General features: G+C 41.5%; 1 protein-coding gene across 1 annotated transcript; it reads left to right on the top strand.

Moving 5' to 3' along the window:
• The first annotated feature begins 2528 nt into the window (after nucleotides 1–2528).
• LOC136450336 (WD-40 repeat-containing protein MSI4-like) lies at nucleotides 2529–7937 on the top strand. The gene is made up of 15 exons (XM_066450729.1): nucleotides 2529–2790; nucleotides 3446–3509; nucleotides 3662–3748; nucleotides 3970–4032; nucleotides 4251–4316; nucleotides 4410–4484; nucleotides 4563–4638; nucleotides 5593–5791; nucleotides 6013–6094; nucleotides 6530–6603; nucleotides 6707–6818; nucleotides 6929–7003; nucleotides 7141–7202; nucleotides 7299–7398; nucleotides 7531–7937. The coding sequence occupies exons 1-15, from the start codon at nucleotides 2666–2668 to the stop codon at nucleotides 7630–7632; spliced, it is 1362 nt and encodes a 453-aa protein (XP_066306826.1). The 5' UTR covers nucleotides 2529–2665; the 3' UTR covers nucleotides 7633–7937.
• The last annotated feature ends 17643 nt before the right edge of the window (nucleotides 7938–25580 follow it).

Raw genomic sequence — 25580 nt, forward strand, 5'->3', positions numbered from 1 at the left:
GTTGTTGAACACCTTGAAATATGGGAGCAGATTGGCCATATGGTGGGTGGATTCCCGGAGGACCAAAAGGATTGAAGTTTTGTAGAAAGTTGGATGTTCCAAAGGGAAAATGAGATTAGGGTGTAGGAGGTGAGATCTGACCACTACCCTCTGATAAGTACTAGGATGGAGAGTCCTGATTCAAGAGGTTTGAAAAAAATCTAGGGGGGGTTCCATTGGAAAGTTGTGTTCTAGAGTGGATCTCAGGTGTTGAGAATTAAGCAACAAGCTTCAAGTTTGAGTTCGTAGAGGCAGCAAGCAGGCAAGTGAAGATGAGGCCAACGCCCTTCAGTTTTGTAGAGGAGCAAGCAGGCACGTGAAGAGGAGGCCAACGGCTAGCTTCCTGAGCCAACGGCTCCTTGTATGTTTAATGTGTTGTGTCAGATGAACAGTTAAAATAACATTTTTTATTCTCTGGTGGGCTGGGCATATCGCAATGGGTAACTTTTGTTATTTCTTTGCTATAGACTGCTGCTATAATGTATCAGCTACCTGGTACCTATTTTTTTATTCTTTATGGACTACTTTCTCTGAACATCGTGGTTGCTCTTACCACGGCGTTGTGGATAGGTATGGATTTTATAAAAAGAATGCTAAACTAATATGGTGAGGAGAAGCAATTGACTTTTGGGTAAGGTATGATATTTCTTTTTGAGTAGGATGTTCAGGAATAAGCGGCCGGACCAAATGGAGAATAACCGACATATTCCAAACTCTTATTTTAGCGCAAAGCAGTCTGAACATGCGAAAGAATTAACGGTAGTCAGTGCTTAACGTCCCCATCAAAGATCGTGATGCCGTTCCCGTGCTAACGTCCCCATGAAAAATCGAGAATCGACATATGCCGAACCAACTCGTCCTTTCAAATTTCAGCTACCCCCTAACTACATTTCGTTGACTTCAATTCATAGCTACTCCTACTACGTATCACACTATCACTACACCTATAAACTCGTACGTACGTATTCGATTTGATTGCACGTTATCAAACACGGGGAGCTCAAGTTAAATAATAAGTAGTACTTCACAATCACCGATCAAGTCTCGTAGGAGTAGATGAGAAGAGACGCAGACAACTAGAGCCGCCTTGACAGGTTGACTAGGGCCGCCAATTTCGTCTGTATCATCATACATATTTTATTAGGACGTATAATATATTTTATTTGCAATAAAAAAAGCATATAAGCAATCAATAGCAGCTCGGAAACGCACCAAAGTCTCAGTTTTCACAATATAATACCTCTTGAAACATACTAGGAGTATTGAATATAACAAAAATGGTAATTTTTTTTATAAAAAACAATTGGAATATAAATGGTTTTATTTAATCAAAGGAGGGGGAGATTTTTTTTTCTAATAAAAGGAAGAAAAAAGTCTACGTTACCTCACTCAATTTTCGCGAAAGTCCGTTTTTTCTCCCTGAACTCCAAAATCGGGCAAAACACATTTGTCAACTTTTAAAACCGTTCATCTTACCTCCCTGACCCTGTTATAAGCAGTTTTGAAGGCGATTTTGTCTTTTTCTTTTTTATTTATTTCGGCCGAATCTTTGAAAAATCATAGTAAATCACAGAAAAATCATAAAATATAAAATCTAATTTTATTGGACTCCACGTGAGTAGATCTACACAGTGAACATATAATATGATATGCTTTAGTATAAAGTTTTTGCTGTCGCTTTAGATCTATGCTTTTCTATAATTAATTGGAATAATTCTTAGCTGCAGTTTCTATGGTACAATTGTGATGAAAATTTTATGGTGGACTACTTATTGTATGATTGAACTATAGTAAAAAATCATACTCATTGAATCACGTATAGGTTAGTTATAGATTTATTTATATTTAATAAGCATAAACCTAAATGAAATCTATAACTAAGTTATACATGATCCAATGAGTATAAAAATTTTACTATAGTTTAAGCATACAATAATTAGCCCACCATAAAAGTTTCACCATAATTGGACCATAGAAACTGTAGCTATGAATTATTCATTTTAATTACGGAAAAGCATAGATCTAAAGCTACAACATAAGCTTTGTATTAAAGCATACTATATTATATGTTCAATGTGTATATCTACTCATGTAGAGTCCAACAAAATTGGATTTTCCATTTTATGATTTTTTATGATTTACTATGATTTTTTAAAGATTCAACCAAAATAAATAAAAAGAAAAAGACAAAACTGCCTTCAAAACCGCTTATAACTAGGCCAGGGAGTTAAGATGAACGGTTTTAAAAGTTGAGGGAGGTGTTTTGCCTAATTTTAGAGTTCAGGAGGAAAAGCGGACTTTCGCGAAAATTGAGTAGGTAATGTGGATTTTTTCCAAAGGAACGAAAACCAACTTCTTCACAGGCTATTAGAAGGTCCACGGTCCAGCCCAACTTATAGCAGGCCACGAAATACTCTCTCCGGCCTTAAGATTACTCGGCCCAGCCCAGACAGCCCCCGCTCCGCTCCGAACATTGGATCCCTCTGTCTGCTCGCAACGCAGGCGGAACCAGGGACTCCACAAGCGTCCAGGCTCGAGACGCCAGCACGCCCTCGCAGTAGCAGCGAGCGTGCCGTGGGAGTGAGAGGCGCGGGGCAGTCGCCGGCGTCGACCAGCGGTGTCGGAGATGAAGGAGAGAAGCGGCTCCAGGGCGGCGGTGGACGAGCGCTACGCGCAGTGGAAGTCGGTCATCCCCGTTCTCTACGACTGGTTTGCCAACCACAACCTCGTCTGGCCATCCCTCTCCTGCCGGTAACTTCCTCTGCCCACCGCACCTCCTCTTCCTTCCGGCTCGCCCTTTCGGTTGTTTCGTGCCCGTAGCCACCGTTTCCCTGAAGATTCCTGCAGGATTAGGGTTTTGATGCTGGTGAAATGGAGTAGGGCGTGGTTCGTGTCTAGGGTTTTGATCCGGGGTTGTACTTGCGGTGACTCTAGATCTGTCCCATGGATCGTGCGTTGGTGGGAATAGCGTGGGAAGGGGCGGGAATGATGGGTCTGGATGGTGGATTAGCGTTTTGTGATGCTAGGGTTTATGGGTGGGTGGGTTTTGGCGGGTGTCACTGTTTGACAGTTTGAGGGGGTAGAAGCTTTGTCTACATGTTATTAACTTATTACTAAGCAAAAAAATGTTATTAACTTATTATTGCTGCGGCTACTTGTTCAATTTGAACAAATCTCTGAAAATTCCTAATGCACCAGTTGATTAGAGTGGGAACATGATTTTGGTCATGCACCTTATGTGCATGAGTGCATCAGAGTTGTGCTTGTGCATCATCCTGTTATCTCACCAGATAATTTGAAACTAATGATAAATATTTGCACATTAACTGCTTTCTGTAAGATGCTTGTCCCCTCCTCCATGTGACTCTGCAACTTACGATACTCATATCTGGTTGTTCGGTAACAGGTGGGGGCCACAGTTTGAGAAAGCTACCTACAAGAATCGTCAACGCCTTTACTTATCTGAGCAGGCAAGTGCATCTGCAAGCATATACGTATTATTTTATATCAGTTTGAAGAAGCAAATGCTGTCAATGCTTAGGTTTTTGTTGGCTGATGAGTATGCATGCTATCGTTATTGGAGCTAGCTAACTGTGGGGTTGCTTTTGTGCTATGGTTTCAGACGGATGGGAGTGTGCCTAATACTCTGGTTATCGCAAACTGTGAAGTTGTGAAACCAAGGGTTGCAGCAGCTGAACATATCTCGCAGGTTAGTTATTGATTGTTGCATTGATTACAGTTGTGTTTGGAGAAAGCAGAAATGCGTTAGTTTTAGCTGTGTCTCTTGTGGTGTTTCTTTGATCTTTGATTCCAGTTCTCATCTCAACATAATCAGAAACTTAAGACTTTTTCCAGTCAGAGTTATGTCTAAACTGCATTAGAATGGTTCCAGACAATAGTGCTCACCAGATATCTACATTCCTTTTGCAGTTTAACGAGGAAGCACGATCACCTTTTGTTAAGAAGTACAAGACCATAGTTCATCCTGGTGAAGTAAGGGTTATTTTATATCGAAGTTGGCCTTTTTGTATTTTATTAGTCTACTTTTTACATGTTGCTCATGCAGATCCTAAAATGTGGCCACTATGTATTGGCTTTTCAACCTTGTTCCTCAGCTTGCTTTCGTATTTGAATTGTAGTTATACGATGCTTTGTCTGATTTATGAAACCAGATGGTTGATGCATTGTTTGTGTCTTTACCTTGCAAACAGGTTAACAGAATCAGGGAGCTTCCACAGAACAGTAAGATCATAGCCACTCACACTGACAGTCCAGATGTATGTACAGACCTTTATACTGCTGTTTAATTCTTGTGAGGCATAATGGGTTGCGGTTTTATGGGTGTCAACCTTTTTTCCATTGTCATTCAGGTACTTATTTGGGATGTTGAAGCACAGCCAAATAGACATGCCGTCCTGGGAGCTTCCGAATCTCGCCCTGATCTGGTATGATTCATTGTTTAGTTCAGTGTGTCAGATGTACTCTTTTTTGGCACAGGCTTACTAGCATCTACTGTTTGTTAGATATTAACGGGACATAAGGAAAATGCGGAATTTGCGCTTGCCATGTGTCCAGCCGAACCATATGTCCTATCAGGAGGTTAGCCTATTTTCATCTTGTACGTTTGTGTTTTCCTACTCCCTTAGGGGTCAACTATTTATCTAGTTTGTTTGGATGTCTCATGCGCAAGCTTTAGCTCCAAGTAAGTCTCGTGGAATGACGATATGTTCCCTTATTGCATTGGCAAGTGTCCTTCCCCTTAGGATGTGTATCTTTCTTCACAAAAAATGTATATGTTCTACTACCTGTTGCATTTAATTACTTAGTCATTAGTCAATCTTGTGCCCTAGGATTTATGTCTCAACCCATTTGACGCCTAAATCTGTGCAGCAGCGTCTTTTTAACTCCAATTGACTATGTTCTCTTTTGGAAAATTTACTATCGAGAGTTGGATACTGTCCATGCCCATTATGGCACTTTGTTGGGACTGAAGGTAGCTGTTATTTAAAATTAAAATCTTGTGCCATGAGCTCGCTCTCTGTGATGCTTACAAGTGTTAGTTATCTTATTATACTAGACTAGATTTGTCATAACAGTTAATGATTGAATTATTTGTCTTCTAACAAGTAATAAATGTTCCTGGCTCACGTTCGATTTATTTATTGAGAATATGCAATTGTCGCTTGGGCCCCTCCCAGACTTGTGAACTCAACTTTTGATTTCATGGAAACCAGTGCATGCAAGTGTGAGCAGGTTCAATCCTGATTTAGCTGTCTGATAGAATGAGAGATACCATGTCAACTTTAAGATACATGGAAATAAATTAGAATGGAACCTTAGTCGTCACCACACCATATCAGCCTATGTAATAACCACATGGTTAAGTTCAGTTTGGACCTAAGATGATTTACATGAAAATTTTTTGGGACTGCAAAGTTCTGTTTTCCAGCTATACAGACCCTATGAAAAGGGCAGTCCTTTTTCAAAGTCTATTGCTTATTGCGCTTTGATAAATGATAACCTGTGTTTTGTTCAAATACATAACTTAAATAGGAAAGGACAAATCTGTTGTCTTGTGGAGCATCCAAGACCACATATCTGCCCTTGGGGATTCCTCGTCTTCTCCTGGAGCATCTGGCAGCAAGCAGTCTGGTAAAACTGCAACTGAAAAAGAGAGTCCTAAAGTTGATCCTAGAGGTATATTCCACGGACATGACAGCACTGTTGAAGATGTTCAGTTCTGCCCTTCCAGGTAAATAGTGTTATCTATTTTCTGGTTGCCTTCGAAACAATGGATGGACTCCAAACATTAGCATATATATCAACATCATCATCATCCAATTTTTCAAATGTTCATTGTTAAAACAATTCTTTTTGTTTAATGCTGTTAGGATCAGTGGTCTTGTTTGTGAATATGCCTTATTTTCATTTATATTAATACCCTTTTCTTTTCTTTTCTTTTTGGGGATGTAGTGCGCAGGAGTTTTGTAGTGTGGGTGATGATGCTTGTCTTATTCTGTGGGATGCTCGAACTGGCACTGGCCCAGCTGTTAAGGTGACGTTCTTCTGTTCCGCATCTAATAGGATCAAGTATGTTTTTGGCCGAAGTTGAGTACATGAATGCAATATGCCTTCTTTTGTAATAACATAGCTTCAAGCAAAGAGGTGATAGGCTTTTAGCTTTTAACGAGACCATTGTGACTCACATGGAATTATTTACCTGTTGCATGATTCTTCTGCTTCTAATTCTGTTTTCTCGAATAGTTATTCATTTCATTAACCCAATTGATATAATGTGTTGAAAAATTCAGAGATTTATTGGTTCTGGTGAACAATATTTTGTTCAGTTTTTTTCTTTAAAAAACTTCTTCCAAACAGGGTGTGTTTTTTTGGTAATATGGTGTACCTGTCGATCTTCTTTCTCAGGAAATGGAAATTTTACATTCAGTATGAACTATGACGTTAAAAGTTATTTATTCTTTATTTCCAGGTTGAGAAAGCTCACAGTGGAGATGTTCACTGTGTTGATTGGAATCCCCTTGACGTTAACTATATCTTAACTGGGTATGATGGCATTAAGGCTTAATTCAGCATAATTTGTGATTTTTTTCCATTTCCATGAGTTCCTTACATATTTAAGTAATGAATGTTTCAATTGATATTTCAGTTCTGCCGATAACTCTGTCCGAATGTGGGATCGTCGCAATCTGGGTTCGGGAGGAGCTGGTGCTCCAATTCACAAATTTGAGGGCCATAAAGCTGCTGTTCTTTGTGTTCAGGCATGTCAAGATAATAATTTTTCTATTATGTTCTCTTTATACAGATATGGTTGCCACCTATGATGTTTTTGGATACCTTTTTGCCATAATTCTAGTCTTTTGGATTGCAGTGGTCACCTGACAGAGCATCTGTTTTTGGAAGTTCTGCGGAAGATGGTTTCTTAAACGTGTGGGACCATGAGAAGGTAACCACTCATATAAACTGAACTATTCTTTTCTGAAGGAAACATGCACAACTATTGGTGAAGGTGATTGGATTCAGTTGCCTGTGATTTCTCTTGTACTTCTCTGGCCTGACTAATATAAGTTTTTGTACTGGCAGGTTGGGAAGAAGAAAAATTCTAATGTCCCATCCGGGCTTTTCTTTCAGCATGCTGGTCATAGGTTTGTTGTGTTTGTCTCAGATGCAAAACTAACCCTTTGCATACATGCTTCTATTTTTTCCATGCATTTCATAATTCATGCTGTACATCTTGGCAGGGATAAGATCGTAGACTTCCACTGGAATTCGTCAGATCCTTGGACAATTGTCAGTGTCTCTGATGATGGTGAGAGCACTGGTGGAGGTGGAACACTGCAGGTACATCTCTTTCTTGCAATATTGCAAACAAGTGATTTTATAAGAGAAATATCAATCTGCATTTTCATAGTTAATTGGAGTTACTAAATCTACTAATGATTGCCTTCTATTCTTACTGTTTTGTTTGTGCAGATATGGCGCATGAGTGATTTGATCTACCGCCCTGAGGATGAAGTTCTTACAGAACTGGAGAATTTCAAGGCTCACTTGGCCAGCTGTGCTCCTAGAAATTGAGTCATGTGGTTATCGTGGAATTCAATCCTGTGAAAACTGAGTAGGTGATGTAGTTTCTTGGCCATAAGTATGGCCCCAATTGACATTGGATCTGTCCTCCGATGCTCCTAGAGCTGTACCCTTGAGGGGCTTGTGCCTTTGTGAGCTTGTGTTAAACCTGTTGTATGACTAAATTAGTATGTCCGCAAACGCGTGAGAGCTGGATGTCTAGTCTGTAGGCCAACTATTGGGATATTTGCCGGATATTGTCAACAATTGTTCCAGATTTGTGTATTGGATCTAATGTGATTGTCTGCAATTGCTTATTTTTATGGCTCGTGTGAGGGTGGGTCTGAGCGTGTTTGGTTCGGGCGTTTTACCCTGTTGCATATTAACAGCGGCACCTGATCACTTTATTTATTGTTTGTTTCGGCTTCTGCCTAATCGATCGACGCGGTATCAGATACCTGGCCTTCGTAACGACGATGCTGCCCACTTTCTGGCGTTGTCCATTGCGTGCTTCAGCCTCGAAACCAAACAGAAGACGTACTTCCTCCCTCCCTTATTATTTGTCGTTTTAGGTTTTCGTGTCATATGACTAAATTTATAGAAAATACGTGCAACATTTGTATTTCTAAATAAATTTATTAAAAAACTAGATTCAAAAATCTATCTAATGATATCAATTATGCATTGTAAATATTAATATTATTTTTATATAAAATTAATTAAAGTTATTTATGAGGAAGCGAGAAATACATATATTTAGGGACCGAGGGAGTAAAGTATTGCATTGTAACATATTGCGGTAAATGATTACATTAACATTACTGTCCCAAAATTTGAACCAAACAGCACACGAAGGTTTCAGTCTGGATATATTCGTACTCCCTCCGTCCAGAAAAACATGCAATTCTAGCACAGTATTACGTTTTAGTATCTTAAGTTTGACCAATTATAGATAAAAAAGTATCAATATTTGTGATATCAAGTAAATATTATTAGATTAATTAAGAAATATATTTTCATAATAAATTGATTTGGAGGCATAAATATGAATACTATTCACAGAAATTTGGTTAAACGTGAGCTGCCTTTTCTAGCACGCAACCCATAGTTGCATGTTTTCATCAGCATGTTCGCTGGTTGGTTTCAGTCAGGACTTATCAGCCAGCCAACAGTATTTTTCTCTCACGACAAACCAGCATCAGTCAATTTATCATCCCAGAAACCAATCAGCACATAGACTCAATGGACAGAGCGAGTAGAGTACATCGGAACAAGATAAACCGACATGCATGTGCCATTGTGCCAAAAAAGCGTATGTTGATAGGAGTTCATGTGTTGCCGGGATTTTATCCTTAGACCAGAAAGCGTTATTCCCGTTAACGAAGTACTCTACTGACCTGCCCTGGTTCCGATCTCAGCACGACGGCAGCGGAACAGAGGACAGCAAGAACAGGTGAAAGAACCGTGCTAGCACGTGACGTGAATCTAGACCACACGCGAAACGCCAACTGGACGAACTGTGGAGCAAATATGTCCAAGTGTCCACCTTCAGAAGATGGTAAGATGGACGTGCATATGCTGATGGGAGCGCACGTATCTTGCCGGTGCTGAGGGCGTCCCCAACAATGTACAAATTGCTAGTCAAGCTGAAACCTCGGCCTTGTTTAGATTACCCCAAAATTCCAAGTTTTTTCACTCTCTCTCCATCACATCAATTTTTAGCCACTTGCATGGAGCATTAAATGTAGGTAAAAAAAAAAACTAATTGCACAGTTTAGTTGGAAATCACGAGATGAATCTTTTGAACTTAGTTGGTCCACGATTGGACAATATTTACCAAATAAGACGAAAGTGCTACTATTCATCGGGTTGAAATTTTTCTCAATCTAAACAAGGCCCTCATTGGTCAGAGCAAAGACATGGCAGCGCGCTAGCGAGTCACTCCTAGGCTCGCACGTTCTTCGAGAAGACCTCTCACAGTTTACGTGCTCTCTCCGTCCCAAAAACATGTAATTCAGCAGAGTATCAGGGTTTAGTATCCCAAATTCAATTAATTATAGATAAAAAATATTAATATTTATAACATCAAATAAATATCATTAGATTCATTACAAAATGTATTTTCTTAATAAATTAATTTGAAATTATAAATGTAAATAGTATTCACTGTAAATTTGGTCCAACTTTGCTGGCACATGACCCGTAATTACGTGTTTTGTTGACAGAGGGAGTAGTTGTGTAGTCTGACATCTGTTTTTTATTTTTTTATTGTTTATTGGCTAGCGAAGCGGTGGCCGGTGGTGCGGTGTTCTCTCAGAAATCAGAATTGATGCGAGACACAGCCGCGGCCAACGTTCTCCTCGTCTCATGTCTGTTCCTGCGTCTAACATCTGATCAGGCTGTGCAGTTAACTTTTTTTTTTTTTGGCTAACACACGCATATGTTTTCTAAAGAAAGAATAATATCGTACTAAGTCAACGACTTGAAAAAGCGTTGATAAATTCTAAACTAAATTCGTAGGCTCCACCACAAAAAAAAAACCACTAAGATACGTGCAATTAACTACTTGGTCGTATGTACCTCTCCAATTCAACGTCGCAGAAGGTGGGGAGAAAAATATCCAAGAGCGCATGGAGAAAAGAAATATTTTTACATCGCACGGTTTAAAACTGTCATGCTGAATGAATGATGATCGAGGAGAAATTAAAGCGCAGATTGTTTGCTTCTTGAAGACCTCTGATGATGGATTTCTTTGATACTTCTGCCAGCGAAAACGATGCGAAAGCTCGGTTCTTCTCTTTGCTGCAAGAAAGGAGATTCATATACGAGTATACGACCATGCTTTGCAACCGCAAATGGAAGCAACCGCAGATGCTTGTTTGCAGCCAAAAGATTTCGATGAACTGGACACCTTTTCACATTTTGAAAAATTAAATTAAGCAGGTTTTACAAAAGTGGCCCTGACGACTGAGACCAAGGTCGCAATTAGGCCGAGAAAGGGAAAATGGCCCACTAAGGTTGGGACTGGACGCTGGTATATGCTTTGTTTCAGGGGATGTTATGTTCACAACGCCGAAAAGAAGTCATGTTATCGCTCATCCCGGATATTTCCCATATAAAAATATTTTTTTCTTCACTACTGGAAGTGCCTTTTTCTTCATTCTTCGTGGAAAATTAATTTTCTTTTTGGTGGGACATTAGAAGGAAAATTCTCTCAGTTGTTTTGCAAAAAGAAAGGAGAATAGTCTCGGTTGGGAAAAAAAGGGTCGTTCCCTCGAAGAGAAATTGTTCGAAGATACATAAACAAATGACTTCTACTAATCACGTACTCCTATGCAGGAACAGTATGTTGCTACTGCTACAGCAGCGCTCAACAAGCCAACAACGCAAGGAGTACTTCTTGACTTGTTGCTATCACCCGTTTGGATCATGGGAATTAAATTTATTTGAATAATCATAATTTAGATATATATTAATTAAGTTAATATAATTGTATATAAATTATATTTGTATATTATTGTTTACTATACGAGAGAAATAATTATGTGTTGCATTTCTACCAGAAGAGGGCGAGTTGAAGAGCGTGTTATAAGTTGCAAAGTAGAAACACACTACTACAGGAATGTTTTCTAGGGGCGGTTGATGAGGCTTTGTAGAGGCGGCTCGGCTAGCCGTCCCTACCATACCGTTTCTACAAATCATGTATTTGTAGGGGCGGTTCCCAAACCGCCCTTACAAATCGATTTGTAGAGGCGGCTGGTGTTATCAGCCGCTCCTACAAAATCATGTATTTGTAGGGGCGGCTGTAGTACCAGCCGCCCCTATAATACCTGTTTGTAGGGGCGGTTCAGTCTAGAACCGTCCCTACAGTACATTTTTTCACAAAAATTCAAATTTACAATTCAAATTCGACCAGAAAAACACACACACACACACACACACACACACACACACATATATATATATATATATATATATATATATATATATATATATATATATATAATTCAAATCTGACCAGAACATATATAATTCAAATCTGACCACAAGCACAAGAGCATTATATAAACTACCATTACACGTCCAATTCACAAGAATATATACAATCCATCATTAAATAGACATAATTCACAGGTCTAATTCGTTCCATAAGTCCAAACCGTCCCACAAGGTAAGACCAATATCAAATTCCATACACATTGTTATCAACGGCCTAGAGCTAGCCTTTCAGTCTCACGAAGGTGATGGTACTGAGGATTTCTACCTAAGTCAGAATCTTAGTCATGGTAGGTGCCTCTGACGTGTACAATCTAGTCCAATATGAAGTTGTAAAGGTTGCCGACGAGCTTTAAGAGTTGGTCATCCTTGTATGGGTCTCTTTTCATTTCTTTCTCTTTTTTTCACTACAAGAGAACAAGTTTCGATTTAGTATTTCATATCATGTGCGAAGTTTTTATACTACGGGTGAAGAGGTTCAAACCTACCATTAAGGGGTGTCTCTTGTAGGCACTGGTGTTACTCATCATAGAACATTTATAGTATCCATAATGTACACTCTCAGGCTTCTGCTTAGAGCACTGTGTGTTTTGTATATAGAAATGTTAAGTAATGCTTTTGACAGCCATGTAATGGAGTACTAAAGTAAGTTACACTTACCACATATAGTATTTTTATAGCCAGTCTTTTCTTCCTTACTGGATCATGCCTTCCGTGATGTTCATTGACATAGAACATGAATGCCCTGTTTAAATTATTTTAGCAAATGCAACTTGTTAGTATTCAAAAGTGAATGTTACAAGTATGTATACAAATATATAAGCTAATGAGGATTATCGATATGTATACGTCTTGAGAATTGATATGAAGTCTTTGTATGTTACTGGGTGTCGGGTTCATAAACCCGAGGTCCCTCATGGACCGGCTTCCCAACAAAGGCTCGGCTCAACAGACAACATTGTGAACGACGCATAACTCCTGGGCCGGCCCAAATACCTAAATGACAGTCCAGAAGGGCGATCTAATCTCCGACCGAAAAGCCTGGCCGAGGAGGAACGACGCCGCTTCCGACTCCGACCAGCCTCTCCGATCGGAAGGCCTCACCAAGGAAGAACAACGCTCGCTTCTGACTCCGGCCCACCTCCGGACGACCTCTCCGACTCGAAGGCCTAGCCAAACACCACTTTCCGACTTCGACCCGCGTCTTCGACCGGGGATACGCCGAACCCCTGCTTACAGCTCTTCTCCGACTGCGCAATCAGAGTCGACTGGGACCAACCGACCGGGGACGCCCGCTCGGTAAGGATCAGGAAACAGACAGAGAAAGTAAGGTAGGGCACTCAAGTCAAACTGTAATACCGAGGACCGTACCTATACACCTGCAGGACAATACCAACAAGGCATGTCAGAAGGGTACCCTGCAACCTTCCTGGCATGTCAGAACCCAAGCAGTGTTGTGGACACCGATATTTGCCCTACAGTGTTGTAGGCGCCATCAACTCCCCATACCAGACAAACACGGTAAGGCTCCCCCACATGCCTCTGGGCATCAACAGTGTCGTGGGCGCCGGCATTTACCATACCAGGCAAACATGGTAAAACCCCCTACATGCCTCTATGCATCAACAGTATGACAGTCACCGACATCTGCTATACCAGAAGAAGACGATGCAACCTCCCACATGCATCTAACATTAACAGTGTTATGGGCGCCTATAATCATCTTGTACCCGACGACGTGGGCAACAAGACTTAGCATACATGCACTCTCCCTCTCTCACTTGTAAGGCCATTCCCTTCATCTATAAAAGGGGATGCGCTCTCTCCCAACAAAAAGAGGATCAGTTCACTCACACACTACAATAGAACTACTAGGTTCAAACCTTGAGCACACGCTCAAACACTTAGCACATAGTGGAGCTCCCATCGCTCTCGGCCCTTCAGACCAGAGTCCGACCAGGCCTCTTGCAACCTCCATCTTTCTCCCTTCCGTTTGTAACCCCACAGCAAACTTTGAGCATCTAGGCTCAGGAATAAAGTCACCGACCAACTCAAACTAGACGTAGGCCACGTTGCCTAAACCAGTATAAACCCTGTGTCATTGAGTGCTGGGCCACATCCGATCACAACGTACGACAAAACTATAAATATTTACGTATTGGTCACTTTCTGCACCGACACCGGGTCCCTATCTATTGAATCAAAGACCCATGTCATGCTCCTCCCGACATCGACGCCTATACAAATCCAGTGGTTGCTGCATGAATTTAATCATAGAACTAGATAAGCTCTTTTGCATCGAATAAAATATATCAAACAAAGCTTTAAGTATAGAGTTGAACTTACTCAAAGTTGTATGGTAGCCATATAGTAGAGTACTGTTGGAGATTTTTAAAAGCCAGGGCAATATATGCCGAAACCTTAAGGGACTCTTGCCTTAGTTTCTTTGCACGGATGTCCTCTTTCTCCCGGAAGGTCTTTCCAGCAACTAGCTCTTTGGCATCCAGTTTCCACTGTCTAGGGTAATTAAAATTTGTTTATGCTATAACTTGAGGGTCTATATACCCGACTTTCACACTTGGCATTTGTTTTACAGTGTGCACTTGCATTCTATAAATCACGGCATGGGTTAGTTACAACAAAATCCAAAGATTACATTCATATCATATCGGGAGGGCAAGGACTTACAGGCACCACGTGCGAATTAGATATATTTCCATTGCTCCGAGGTGAAAGCATGTCTGCATGTCATTGAAGTCAAAGATATTTTTTTCGACTGGGCTTCCAAATGTGCCGACGAAGAAGCATGCTTGTATGAGGTCTATGCTCGTTAGGAAAACACGCAAGTACCAATCATGAAACCTTCTCATTCCAAGTGGTAGGCGCTGGATGTCCTAGTTTGGTAGGAAGGGCTTGCCTCTTTCATATGTTTTCAGGCAATCCTTTGACCATTTGATGGCATCAACATTTGGATACTTCTTTGCTGTTTGGTGGACTTTGCTAGTGACGGCCTCCTCAGAAGCCCGTGTTGGGACTTTTTTAACTTGGTTCTCAGGCTTTAACTGGTCATGGGCATACCACTTATGCACCGATGAGACGTGTTTCATCGGAACATAAATTAGCCTTATGGTGATTGGATGCTTCTTTTAAAGTTTCCATTCAGGCACATCCTCATCTTCTTGTGCATCACCTTCTTTAGGAGGCACTCGTTGTTCATGTATCGGTTGTGCTTGTTGAGAAGACTGTGGCATCTCATCATGCACTTGCTCAGTACGAGCTGGAGAAGGTTGTGGCTTATCAGGCACGTGCTCGCTAGGAGGTGGGAAAGAATGTGGTATCTCAGGAATGTGGTGGTCATGAGACGGTGAAAATATCTCTCCATCCTCAACAACTCGCTCCAAATTTGAGAGAGGGGGAGGCGGCGAAGAAGCAGTCAATATAATGTCCCGTTTGTGCCAGAGGATGAACTACCCCATTATGTCTCTGAGTAACACCAGCCCCTCGGGAGTTGCGTAGTCTATCCTCCACTGCATGAACTCGGGCTTCACGGTATGCACCTCGACTCTAGTGTAGTCCGACGGTATCTTATTATTGTGGTGTAAGCCACCGGGAGGATGTGCCACACCCGTTGCCACCTCCATCACAATGTTCTGTCGGCCGCTGAGAAACACCAAGGTGCAACTAGTTGGTTCCCGTATGCGATCGACGGGGGTTATGGTTGTAGTGGAACCTTGGCTGCTAGGAACTTTCTGATGGCTGCCAACTAATGCTAGTTCTCCCGACAGCGCCATTAATGTTCATAGCTCCATAGACATTCCTTGCTCCTCCAACGCCTTCGCAACTAGAGCCTTCACTTGGAGCTCAAGATTAGCCTCCTGGTCTCTGCCATATTTCTTGTATATGTGTATGTCCTCTTCAAATCCGTGCTTCCATTGAAGGGATTCATTCCATCGATGCTCAAGCCAAATCGTACATTCCTTGGGTCATCGCTGAATTCATTGTGTTTCTCATCGATCCTTTGCCACTGAGTACAATCAGCCGGGTGTGCAATCTTATCATCATCCACCTTGCGCTCATCACCCACTATGTCATGAGTGTGGCTTCTTTAGGGTTTAGGAAGATACGTCTCAAACGGTCGGTCACTGGCAGGTACCACATTACCAAGGCAGGAATTCTTCTCTGCTTTGTATTGTTGCCTAGTGGAGTGTTCTCTTAGGACTGAGATTCTTGTACCACCTTTTTCGTACCCTTCTTGTTCCTTTTTTTTCCCGTGGAGGCTTCATCCCCATCGTAAAGGTCATTGTTCTTGTATCGACTGGCCCCACATCGAGGACATCTATACAGTGACTTGAATATTTCGCCATGAAAAAGAATACAGTGGTTGGGGCATGCATGGATTTTTTCAACCCCTATTGTCAATGGACTTATGACCTTCTTCGCTTGGTATGTGTTGGCAGGAACTGAGTTTGGTTGTGGCAGCACCAATGACAGGAGATGCAATAGATCATTAAAACTACAGTCTGACCAGCCGTACTTAGCCTTCAGGATGAATAGCTCAAGCACAAAACGTAGCAATGTCTAGTGTGTCGGACAACCCTTTTTAACACCATACACAGCATCCTTCGATGTTTTTTCACCCTTTCAAAATTTTCTAGACCTTTCGGGCTCTTTAGTAAAATCTCTGGTCCAAGGACTCGAATCATGTCCTTCAAATCATCTTCATCCCCGATACGGGCTCCGCCATCATTATTGGCACCACCTTCGTCGTTACCATCCAAACCACCAGCATCACCACCTTGTTCATTGCCAAACTTGGGATCCATTCGTGCATCAAGCTCTGCTGAATATTGGGACAGAGATTCTAGGGTTTCATCGTCGTATTCCTCCTCATCCTCGTCGTTAACAATAACCGTTTTACCATAATAAATCCACACTGTGTAGTCCTCAACCAATCCTCGTATAATCAAATGTGATCCAATGATAGTCACATCTGTACATGTCATACGGTTCTTGCAATCTTTACATGGATAAATAATTGTATCCTTATTCTTTGTCAACGTCGTTGCATGCTTCTCTGCGGCTTCAATAAATTTATCCACCTCTTCACGGAAACCTGCCTTGAACCTTAACGAACCATACATCCAAGAGTTCATGTACTCCATCTTTTACAACAACAACAAAACAAACATTAAAGGACAATTTATTCAGATATATATAAAAAGAATCAAATTAATAATTACTTGAGAATAATTGTATATACTTCAGATATATATATATGAATATAAATCAAATATAATTACATAAAGCATACGAACACACCATGGTAGAGGAAAATTAATTAATGACCTATTTATCCATAAATAATTAAAATACATATTTGTTGATTACAATAAATAATTTCAAAGACAATAATTAGCAATAATTATATTTTACCCAATATCTTTCATGCAAACCCTAGTCGAATTTCATCAAACATAAATTTACAAAAATAAAATTAATAAAAAAAGCAAACCCTAGATCTAGATCTAGATCTATATGCACATGAAACATCCATAAAACTAACTAATTGTTCACTAAAATCAAGAAACATGGACCAAATAAGGGTATGATCTTATTCCCCTAGCTAATTTACCCTAGTACATTCAAAACTTAGATCTAATTTATTTCATAAGTAGCTCAAGCACCATAGAAGAGAGAGAATAGCAAAACTCTAATTACCCACTAACCAACCATTAAAACTTTAAAAAAATACGGAATAATATTTTCTTACCTTCTACAACCTCTTCATCAAAGGATTTGAGACCAAAACTTTCTCCCTTAGTAGAGTAATTTTTGGGAGGTGCCCAAGGCCTCCCAAGCCTTTTTTCTCGAATAAGAGTGAGTGACCCGAGACGGAAGAAGGGGCTGCAGCCTTTTGTACGTGCATCATTTGTTGGGGCAGCTGGTGATTAAGCCGCCCCTACAAATCGCAACACCGGGGGCAGCTGGTGAGTGAGCCGTCTCTACAAATCGACCCATTTGTAGGGGCGGCTTGTATCACCAGCCGCCCCTATCGTGCCATTTGTAGAGGCGGCTAGTCTCGTGGGTCCCGAGCACGTCCACTATAGTGGTGCCTCTATCCCCAACCGCCCCTACAAAAAAAATTGAGCCGTTGCTATAAACATTTTCTGTAGTAGTGACATAAAATGATGATTTATAGAATTAATTTTTATCTTCTGCCATATAAATTTGAGATATACTTATATGTAAATTTTGGAGGACAATACTGTGTAATTTTTTAAAAAAAGATTTGGGTTGGATATCCAAACACTCAACGCAAGGCACACACGTCTTCGTACTGTCCGATCTCATCGTATCTTCTTTCTTTCTCTTCCATCTGACGAGACCAATAGCTGACTCACCGTGTTGGAGGACCCGAATCAACGACTGTTTCATGCACGCGTTGCTCTGATTGATGGGGTCACAACTCACAACAGTCATACAGGCTCTCATGTGCACTGACTGTTGTCGGCGCCAACATGCCGTGCCATTTTTGGACATAACAGTTGGAATGATTAGACACCATGTAGGGCGACAAGTACAGTACAGAGGCACTGCTCTTTGCTCGCCTGTTCAAAGGGATGATTCCTAGCCATGCATGCTAGCGCCATTCAGCCTTATCGGCTGGAGCTGAAACGATCGTATATGATCGTGGATTATTACTGTTGATTAGTTTAGTGTGAGAGAAAAATATTGTTCTAGCTGAAAATTTACGATCGTTTACGACCAAGCGAACAGGCTGAATATCCAGGCAATCTGCTCCGTCGGTGCATGCCATTACTTTCCTGAGAGAAAAAAAAACATCTTGCTAGCTCGTGCATGTGTTTTCGGCTCCAAAAGAGAGTGAAGTGCTCCTTGCACATGCATATATATATTTTGGTTATATATGGTACGACTTCGTTGTTTGTTCACGAATGAGTCTAGTCCACTTCAGTTGGTCGGCTCGATTTGTTCCCGCGGTCTGTCTATCTAATTAACGATTGAGATTATAAGGAATTGCTCAAGAGAGAAGAGAAACTCCGTGCTCAATTGTTGGCTGGAGCTATTCTGGTGGTACTCTGTCTGTTCCAGATTATGATTTATTTTAGCGTCGTTCTAAGTTAAATTTATTTAACTTTAACAAGGTTTATATATAGAATATAATTTTTTCTGGGAAACATGTTTTGATATAGTATATATTTAAACTTGTAGATGTTATATAATTTTCTAAAACCATGATTAAAGCTAGAAAATATAACTTAGCACAAAGCAAACTAGATTATAAGTTGAAACGGAGAGAGTAGACGATATCTATATCCTGCATTCACTGTTTCCAAAAGGTTGGTGTTTTTGTCCATTGCCCATATCTTTTCAGTTATCTGTGGAGTGAGAGTCAAGCAAAGTACTAAAGTCCTGGCTTCAAAGCATTTTTTTTGAAAGTCACCGGGGTGAGAGGATCCCCACCTGAATTTTATTGATCATGACTCACCGATTGGCGTTTTAGTACAAGTTACCCCATTGGATTTTAAAAGAAGGAGAAGGAGAGATTGAATGAATGAATGAAACGACTATTACATTGCCATACTGAAAACACCAAGCCTAACTTTGTGCAATTGCAGCATCTTTCTTTGGCAGCCTCGCCTTCCATAGGTCGACATCCCTTGAACAAGCAGCTAATCTTTTAATAGACCAATGACTCCAGCCTATTATTTTGCCACGTGTCTCTCCGCCGTTAGATTTTGATCCATCGAGCCAATTAAAAGCTGAACACGGCAAGCAGCCGAGCTCGAAGATTGGAGAGTCCCAGGCGGAGTTCAACCCAACCATGACCGCGCAGCCGAGCTCGAAGAGTGCGGGCAAGCTCCTCGCGAAGGTCGCGCCTGCGCCGATGCGGACAGAGCCGACGGGGGCCTAGAAGCCGAGGCGAGAGCATCTGCAGCCTCCATGCCCCTCTTGTTCCCGTGTCCTCGATGTTGCCACTGTTAGACTATTCGGACCGTCTAGGAGTAGATCTAGCCGGGGTGCTTGATGAATCAAAGACCTAGGATACCTTCTAGTGCAGCAATAGAGAGACAGAGAGGGAACGGGAAAGGTACCGAACCTGACACGGCAGAGGGGGAGGGTTCGGAGGCCGCCATCGGGTTCGTTGATGCAGTCTGCTCACGGGCAGCGACGGTTGGGGAAGACGTGTCGGAGATGCGGTGCCGGCGGTGAAGATGACGACAGCGCAGTGCTGTGGCGGAGGTACTTCCCGTCACTGGCTGCGCCCCTCGCTTAGATCGGGTTTAGGGTTTGTCGGTGGGGAGGTCGGCTCAGGTCAACCTCGTGATTAGAGCCGCCGGCCCCCACCTCTTTTTATAGCGCAGGGTGACAGGGGCCCTCCAGCCATGGTGGGCTGGGCGCCCCCGATCAGGGCACAAATCAAAGGCCCAACTGGGCCGTTGGGTCCAGTTAGGTTAGAGATTAATCTAACAATCTCCCCCTTGATCTCTTTCCATCTTTTACTTTCAAATTCTTTACTTTTGTTCATTCCATTACAGATTAGCGCATAGAGCATGTCTCATCGTCACGGTCTATTGCCAATAGATTTAACAGCTACAACACACTACTCTGTTCTAAAATAGATACTTATCTTTAGGCCTTCTTTTGTCCAGGAATTATAGGCTTTCCCTTAAACCCATGCCGGCTACATGTTCTCTGAACACATTGGGTGGTAAGCCTTTTGTAAACGGATCCGCGAGCATCTTTACTGTACTTATATGCTCAAGACTTATGACTTGATCTTGGACTTTATCTTTCACAACATAATACTTTATGTCAATGTGTTTGGCAGCACCACTTGACTTATTGTTGTGAGCATACTGTACTGCCGGATTATTATCGCAGTACAACTTTAGTGGTCTATAGATGTCGTCAACCACCTTCAAACTGGGTTTGAACTTCTTTAGCCAATTCACCTGCCCCGTTGCCTCATAACACGCTATAAACTCGGCATATATTGTGGATGATGTAGTGATGGTTTGTTTTGAGATTTTTCATGAAATAGCTCCCCCTGCGAGAGTGAATACATATCCAGACGTGGATTTTCTATCATCTCCCGCATAATCAGAATCTGAATACCCCACTATATGGAGTGAATCAGATCTTCTATACGTCATCACGAGGCCTTTTGTTCCTTGTAAATAATGCAAGACTTTCTTTACCAATTTCCAGTGTTCTATTCCAGGATTGATCTAGAATCTACCAAGTAACTCGGTAACAAATGCCAAGTCAGGGCGTGTACATACTTGAGCATATTGCAAGCTTCCGACAGCTGAAGCATATGGAACCACTTTCATTTGATCGATCTCATGTTGGTTCCTAGGGCATTGAAAATCCCTATATCTGTCGCCCTTGACTATAGGAGCAGCTGAGGGACTACATTTGTGCATACTGAATTTCTTTAAGATCTTTTCTATGTATGCCTTTTGTGATAGTCCTAATACCCCTTTACTTCTATCTCGGTGAATCTCGATCCCTAGAATGAACGAAGCTTCACCAAGATCTTTCATATCAAATTTTGAGGACAAAAACTTCTTTGTCTCCAGTAGTAGACTGACATCACTACTAGCAAGTAAGATATCATCCACATACAGGACAAGAAAGATGAACTTCTCATTCTTAAACTTTGTATAGACACAATTGTCATCAACATTCTCTTTAAACCCAAAATTCTTTATTGTTTGATCAAATTTCAAGTACCACTGTCTTGAAGCTTGTTCTAATCCATAAATGAATTTGTTTAGGCGGCATCCCATTCATTCTTTTCCTTCCATGACAAAACCTTTCGGTTGTGCCATGTAAACATTTTCCTCCAAGTCTCTGTTGAGAAATGCCGTCTTTATATCCATCTGATGTAATTCTAGATCATAATGTGCCACTAATGCCATTATGATTCTGAAGGAATTCTTACATGAGACTGGAGAAAAGGTCTCATTGTAATCAATCCCTTCTCTTTGCGTAAAGCCTTTTGCCACAAGTCAGGCTTTATATGTCTTTATATTCCCTTGAGAGTCAAGCTTTGTCTTATAGACCCATTTACAACCTACTGTTTTAGCTCCTTCAGGAATTATCTCTAAATTCCAAACTTTATTGGCATTCATTGATTTTATTTCATCTTCCATGGCCTCAAGCCACTTTGATGAATGATCACTTCTCATGGCTTCTTCAAATAAGGTGGGATCATTCTCCATTTGAAATTCATCAGTGTTGTACACTTCATAATCAACAGGAATAGCTAATTTTCTAACTCTTTGAGACCTTCTAGGGGCCTCCACATTTGGCACATCTTCTGGTTGAGGCTGTTGTTGCTTCCCCTCATTTGTGGCAATAGGTTCTATAGGATCCTGAAGAACAGGTTCCTCATCATTATTCATTGTTGCCACAGGCGGGATAACAACAGGTGCTGGCACCATAGTGTCTTGCACTGTCGGTGCAGCGACAACAGGTAGTGAGAAAAATAGCTCATGAATCATCAGAGTGGGTGCATACACCCACTTCTCTTTAAGGTCAATTTCTCGAGCTACCATGCCCCCCCCTCATTATTTCATCCTCTAGGAAGACAGCATGTCTCATTTCTATAAACTTTGTATGTCTATCTGGACAGTAGAAACGAAAACCTTCTGACTTTTCTGGGTAGCCAATGAAATGGCAACTCACTGTTTTAGGATCTAGCTTCCCAATGTTCAGGTTAAATACTTTAGCCTCAGCAGGGCTCCCCCACACACGCAAGTGGTTTAGTGAGGGTACTCTTCCTGTCCATAACTCATATGGTGTTTTGGGCACCGACTTACTTGATACTCTATTGAAAATATGAATGGCGATTTTTAACGCCTCCATCCACAGGCTCAATGGTAAGGTGGAGTAACTTATCATACTACGCACCATATCTATCAGTGTACGATTGCGTCTTTCAGCTACTCTATTCTGCTGAGGTTCACCCGGTGTAGAATACTAGGCTACTATGCCATTCTCCTGTAAGAACCTTGCAAAAGGTCCAGGAACTTGGCCATATGGGGTATGCCGACCGTAGTACTTCCCCCCACGGTCGGACCTAACTATCTTAATCTTTAAATTGTGTTGGTTTTCAACTTCTGCCTTAAATATCTCAAATTTATCCAATGCTTCTGTTCTTTCTTTGATTGGATAAATATAGCCATAACGGAAGTAATCATCTGTGAATATTATGAATGAATCAAAACCATCCACACTCTTTACAGGAAAGGGACCACAGATGTCTGTGTGAATAATTTGTAGAATTCCTGCGCTTCGTTTGGTATCTTTCTTAATTTTCTTTACATACTTTCCTTTTATGCAATCTCTACATTGTTCTAAGTCTATGAGCTCTAATGGAGGAAGAATATCATTCTTAACTAGTCTTTCTATTCTCCCCCTCGAAATATGGCCTAAACGACAGTGCCATAATTTCGACAACGCATCGTGAGCTCTCTTTCGTTTTCTGTTTACATCCGCAGACGAGGATACATTCACATTGTCACACACAACGTTCCCATCATCGCATACAACATTCACATCATCACGTAGTGATAACAAATAAAGCTCATTTTGTAAGATAGCAAGACCAACACATGCATCATTAAATGTTATCTTACATTTGCCATTTCCAAAATGGCAATCATAACCATCATTGTCCAAACATGACACACTAATCAAGTTCCTCTGTAACGAGGGAACATAAAGAACATCTCTAAGTATGAGTTTGAAACCATCAGCTAGCTCTAGAGAAAGATCGCCAATGGCTTTAACTTCTGCTTGGACTCCATTTGTGACTTTAACGTGTCTTTCGCTTCTTTACGTAGTCCTCATCGAACGGAATCCCTGTAAAGAATTAGCAACATGAACATTTGCACCTGAGTCAATCCACCAAGTAGATTTCGAATAATGTACATACATGGATTCATTTATGAATGTAATAATGTTCTCACCTTTCTTTGCTATGATCATCTTTAGATAATCGGGACAATCTTTCTTATAATGTCCCATCTTCTTGCAGTGGAGACATTGATCTTTCTCTACTGTGAACTTGTTTTGCTGATGCTGATGCAGCATGGGACCCTTTCCCTTTGACTTTGAGGAGAAGTTAGCATTAGTATTCTTTTTCTTGTTATCTTTCAGATAATTGATAGTGCCACCATTGGTAGCTTTCATTCTCTCCTCCTCTTGCACACACATAGCCATGAGCCTCTCCATGTCCCATTTTTCGGGCTGTATGTTATAGTTGACAACAAAAGTGTCAAACTCTTTTGGCAAGGAAGCAAAAACCAGATAGATAAGGAACTCATCCTTGAGAGCCAGATCCATTGGTTTTAGCTTGGATGCCAAATGGCTCATCCTTAGTATGTGCTCTCTTATGCCATCATTGCCTGAGTATCTCTCTATCACCAGCTGCTTTATCAGCTGGGTAGCATATGTCTTTGAAGAGCCAGTGAACTGACTCTTTATTCTTTCGAGATACTCAATGACGGTGTCACACTCTAGGATTGAGCCCACAATTGCAGGCTCAATCGTGTTCTTTATCATAGCCAAACACTTCTTGTTGGCAGTGACCCATTTCCTATGCTCAAGGTCATAGGATATTCTTTGGGATGCAAAATCTTTCTCTCTGGTTGCCCAGGTTGCATCAGCCTCGTTTGTCTCCTGCACCGATGCCACAGGCTCTGTGGGACACGGTGTGGTGACTACCCAGTCCACCTCAGCGAGGATGAAAGCCAGGTCGATCTTTTTCTTCCACTTAATGTAGTTATCACCTTTTAGAGTGGGATTTCTTTGATACAACTCATCAAGTTGTATCCTCCTAAAAACACAATTCATATATATATAGTGAGAACATAAATAATAACAATAACAATTGCATGCCTTAGTTCAACATTGGTCAAAATTAAAACATACAATTGTTCTCTACATTAATTCTATATCACCGTTGGGCAGAAAATAGAATTGATGCAAGACAAAACATCATAATATTGCCATTAATCAACGTTGGTCAGAATAATAACAATATTATGAATGAATCAAAACATATCCATTTTTCAAAATTAAATTCTCCCGTTGGTTCGAATTTAATAATGAAAATAACATCTTTACATACGCAGCGGAAAATAATTCAATTTGATGAATTTTACCCACAGGAAAATCCTCTTTTCTATTTTCTTTTGAGCCAATTTCCATTTTTCAATTTTCTGGAAAAAAAACAAAAAACGGGCTCATTCTTTACTGTTTCGGCCCAAAACCGGCAAAAGCCGGCTCGGCCCACCGCTCCGCGCGCGCATAGGCCGCAGCCAGGCCGTAACGTGGGCCTAGGCCAGCAAAGCTCCGCGCACCCGCGCGCCCGCCTAGGCTGGGACGCTGGCCCGTTCAATCTCGATCGTCCGTCCAGACCCGACGGTGACCCACGTGTTTCGCTCGGAATAAAACCTCGATGCCGTGCGCTCCCGAGGAAACCCTAACCTCATTCTTGACTGCCCTCTTTCTCTCTTCGCCTCACTCCGCTCTCTCTTCTCTCCTCAATACCACAGCACCGAGCGACGAGCAGGTGTGAAGCAGTGGAGCAACGGCGCCGTCGCTGGCCCCCTCGTCGGCGTGCGCGCTCCCTAGTGGGTGAGCGTGCCGCCGTCGAGTGGCCTGGTCGCGAAGCCTCTTTGGCCAGAGCCCGGCGAGCAGTGCCCCCCCGGCTCAGCCCTCTTTTCCCCGCGCGCCGTTCTGCACGACGGCAAGGTAGTCCCTCTAGGTTTCCCTCTTCCCCTTTTCCCCTTCTTTGGTTCTTGTTGCTCTTCTCGGTTTTGACCGATTTGGATGAGATTTAGGGTTAACTGTGTTAGGGTTAGGGTTTCGGGATGGCACTGTTTATCTTCCCTAGAGGGACTCTACGGTTTTAGGGTTCGGCATCT

This window comes from Miscanthus floridulus, chromosome 5, assembly GCF_019320115.1.
Source record: "Miscanthus floridulus cultivar M001 chromosome 5, ASM1932011v1, whole genome shotgun sequence".
NCBI lineage: Eukaryota > Viridiplantae > Streptophyta > Magnoliopsida > Poales > Poaceae > Miscanthus > Miscanthus floridulus.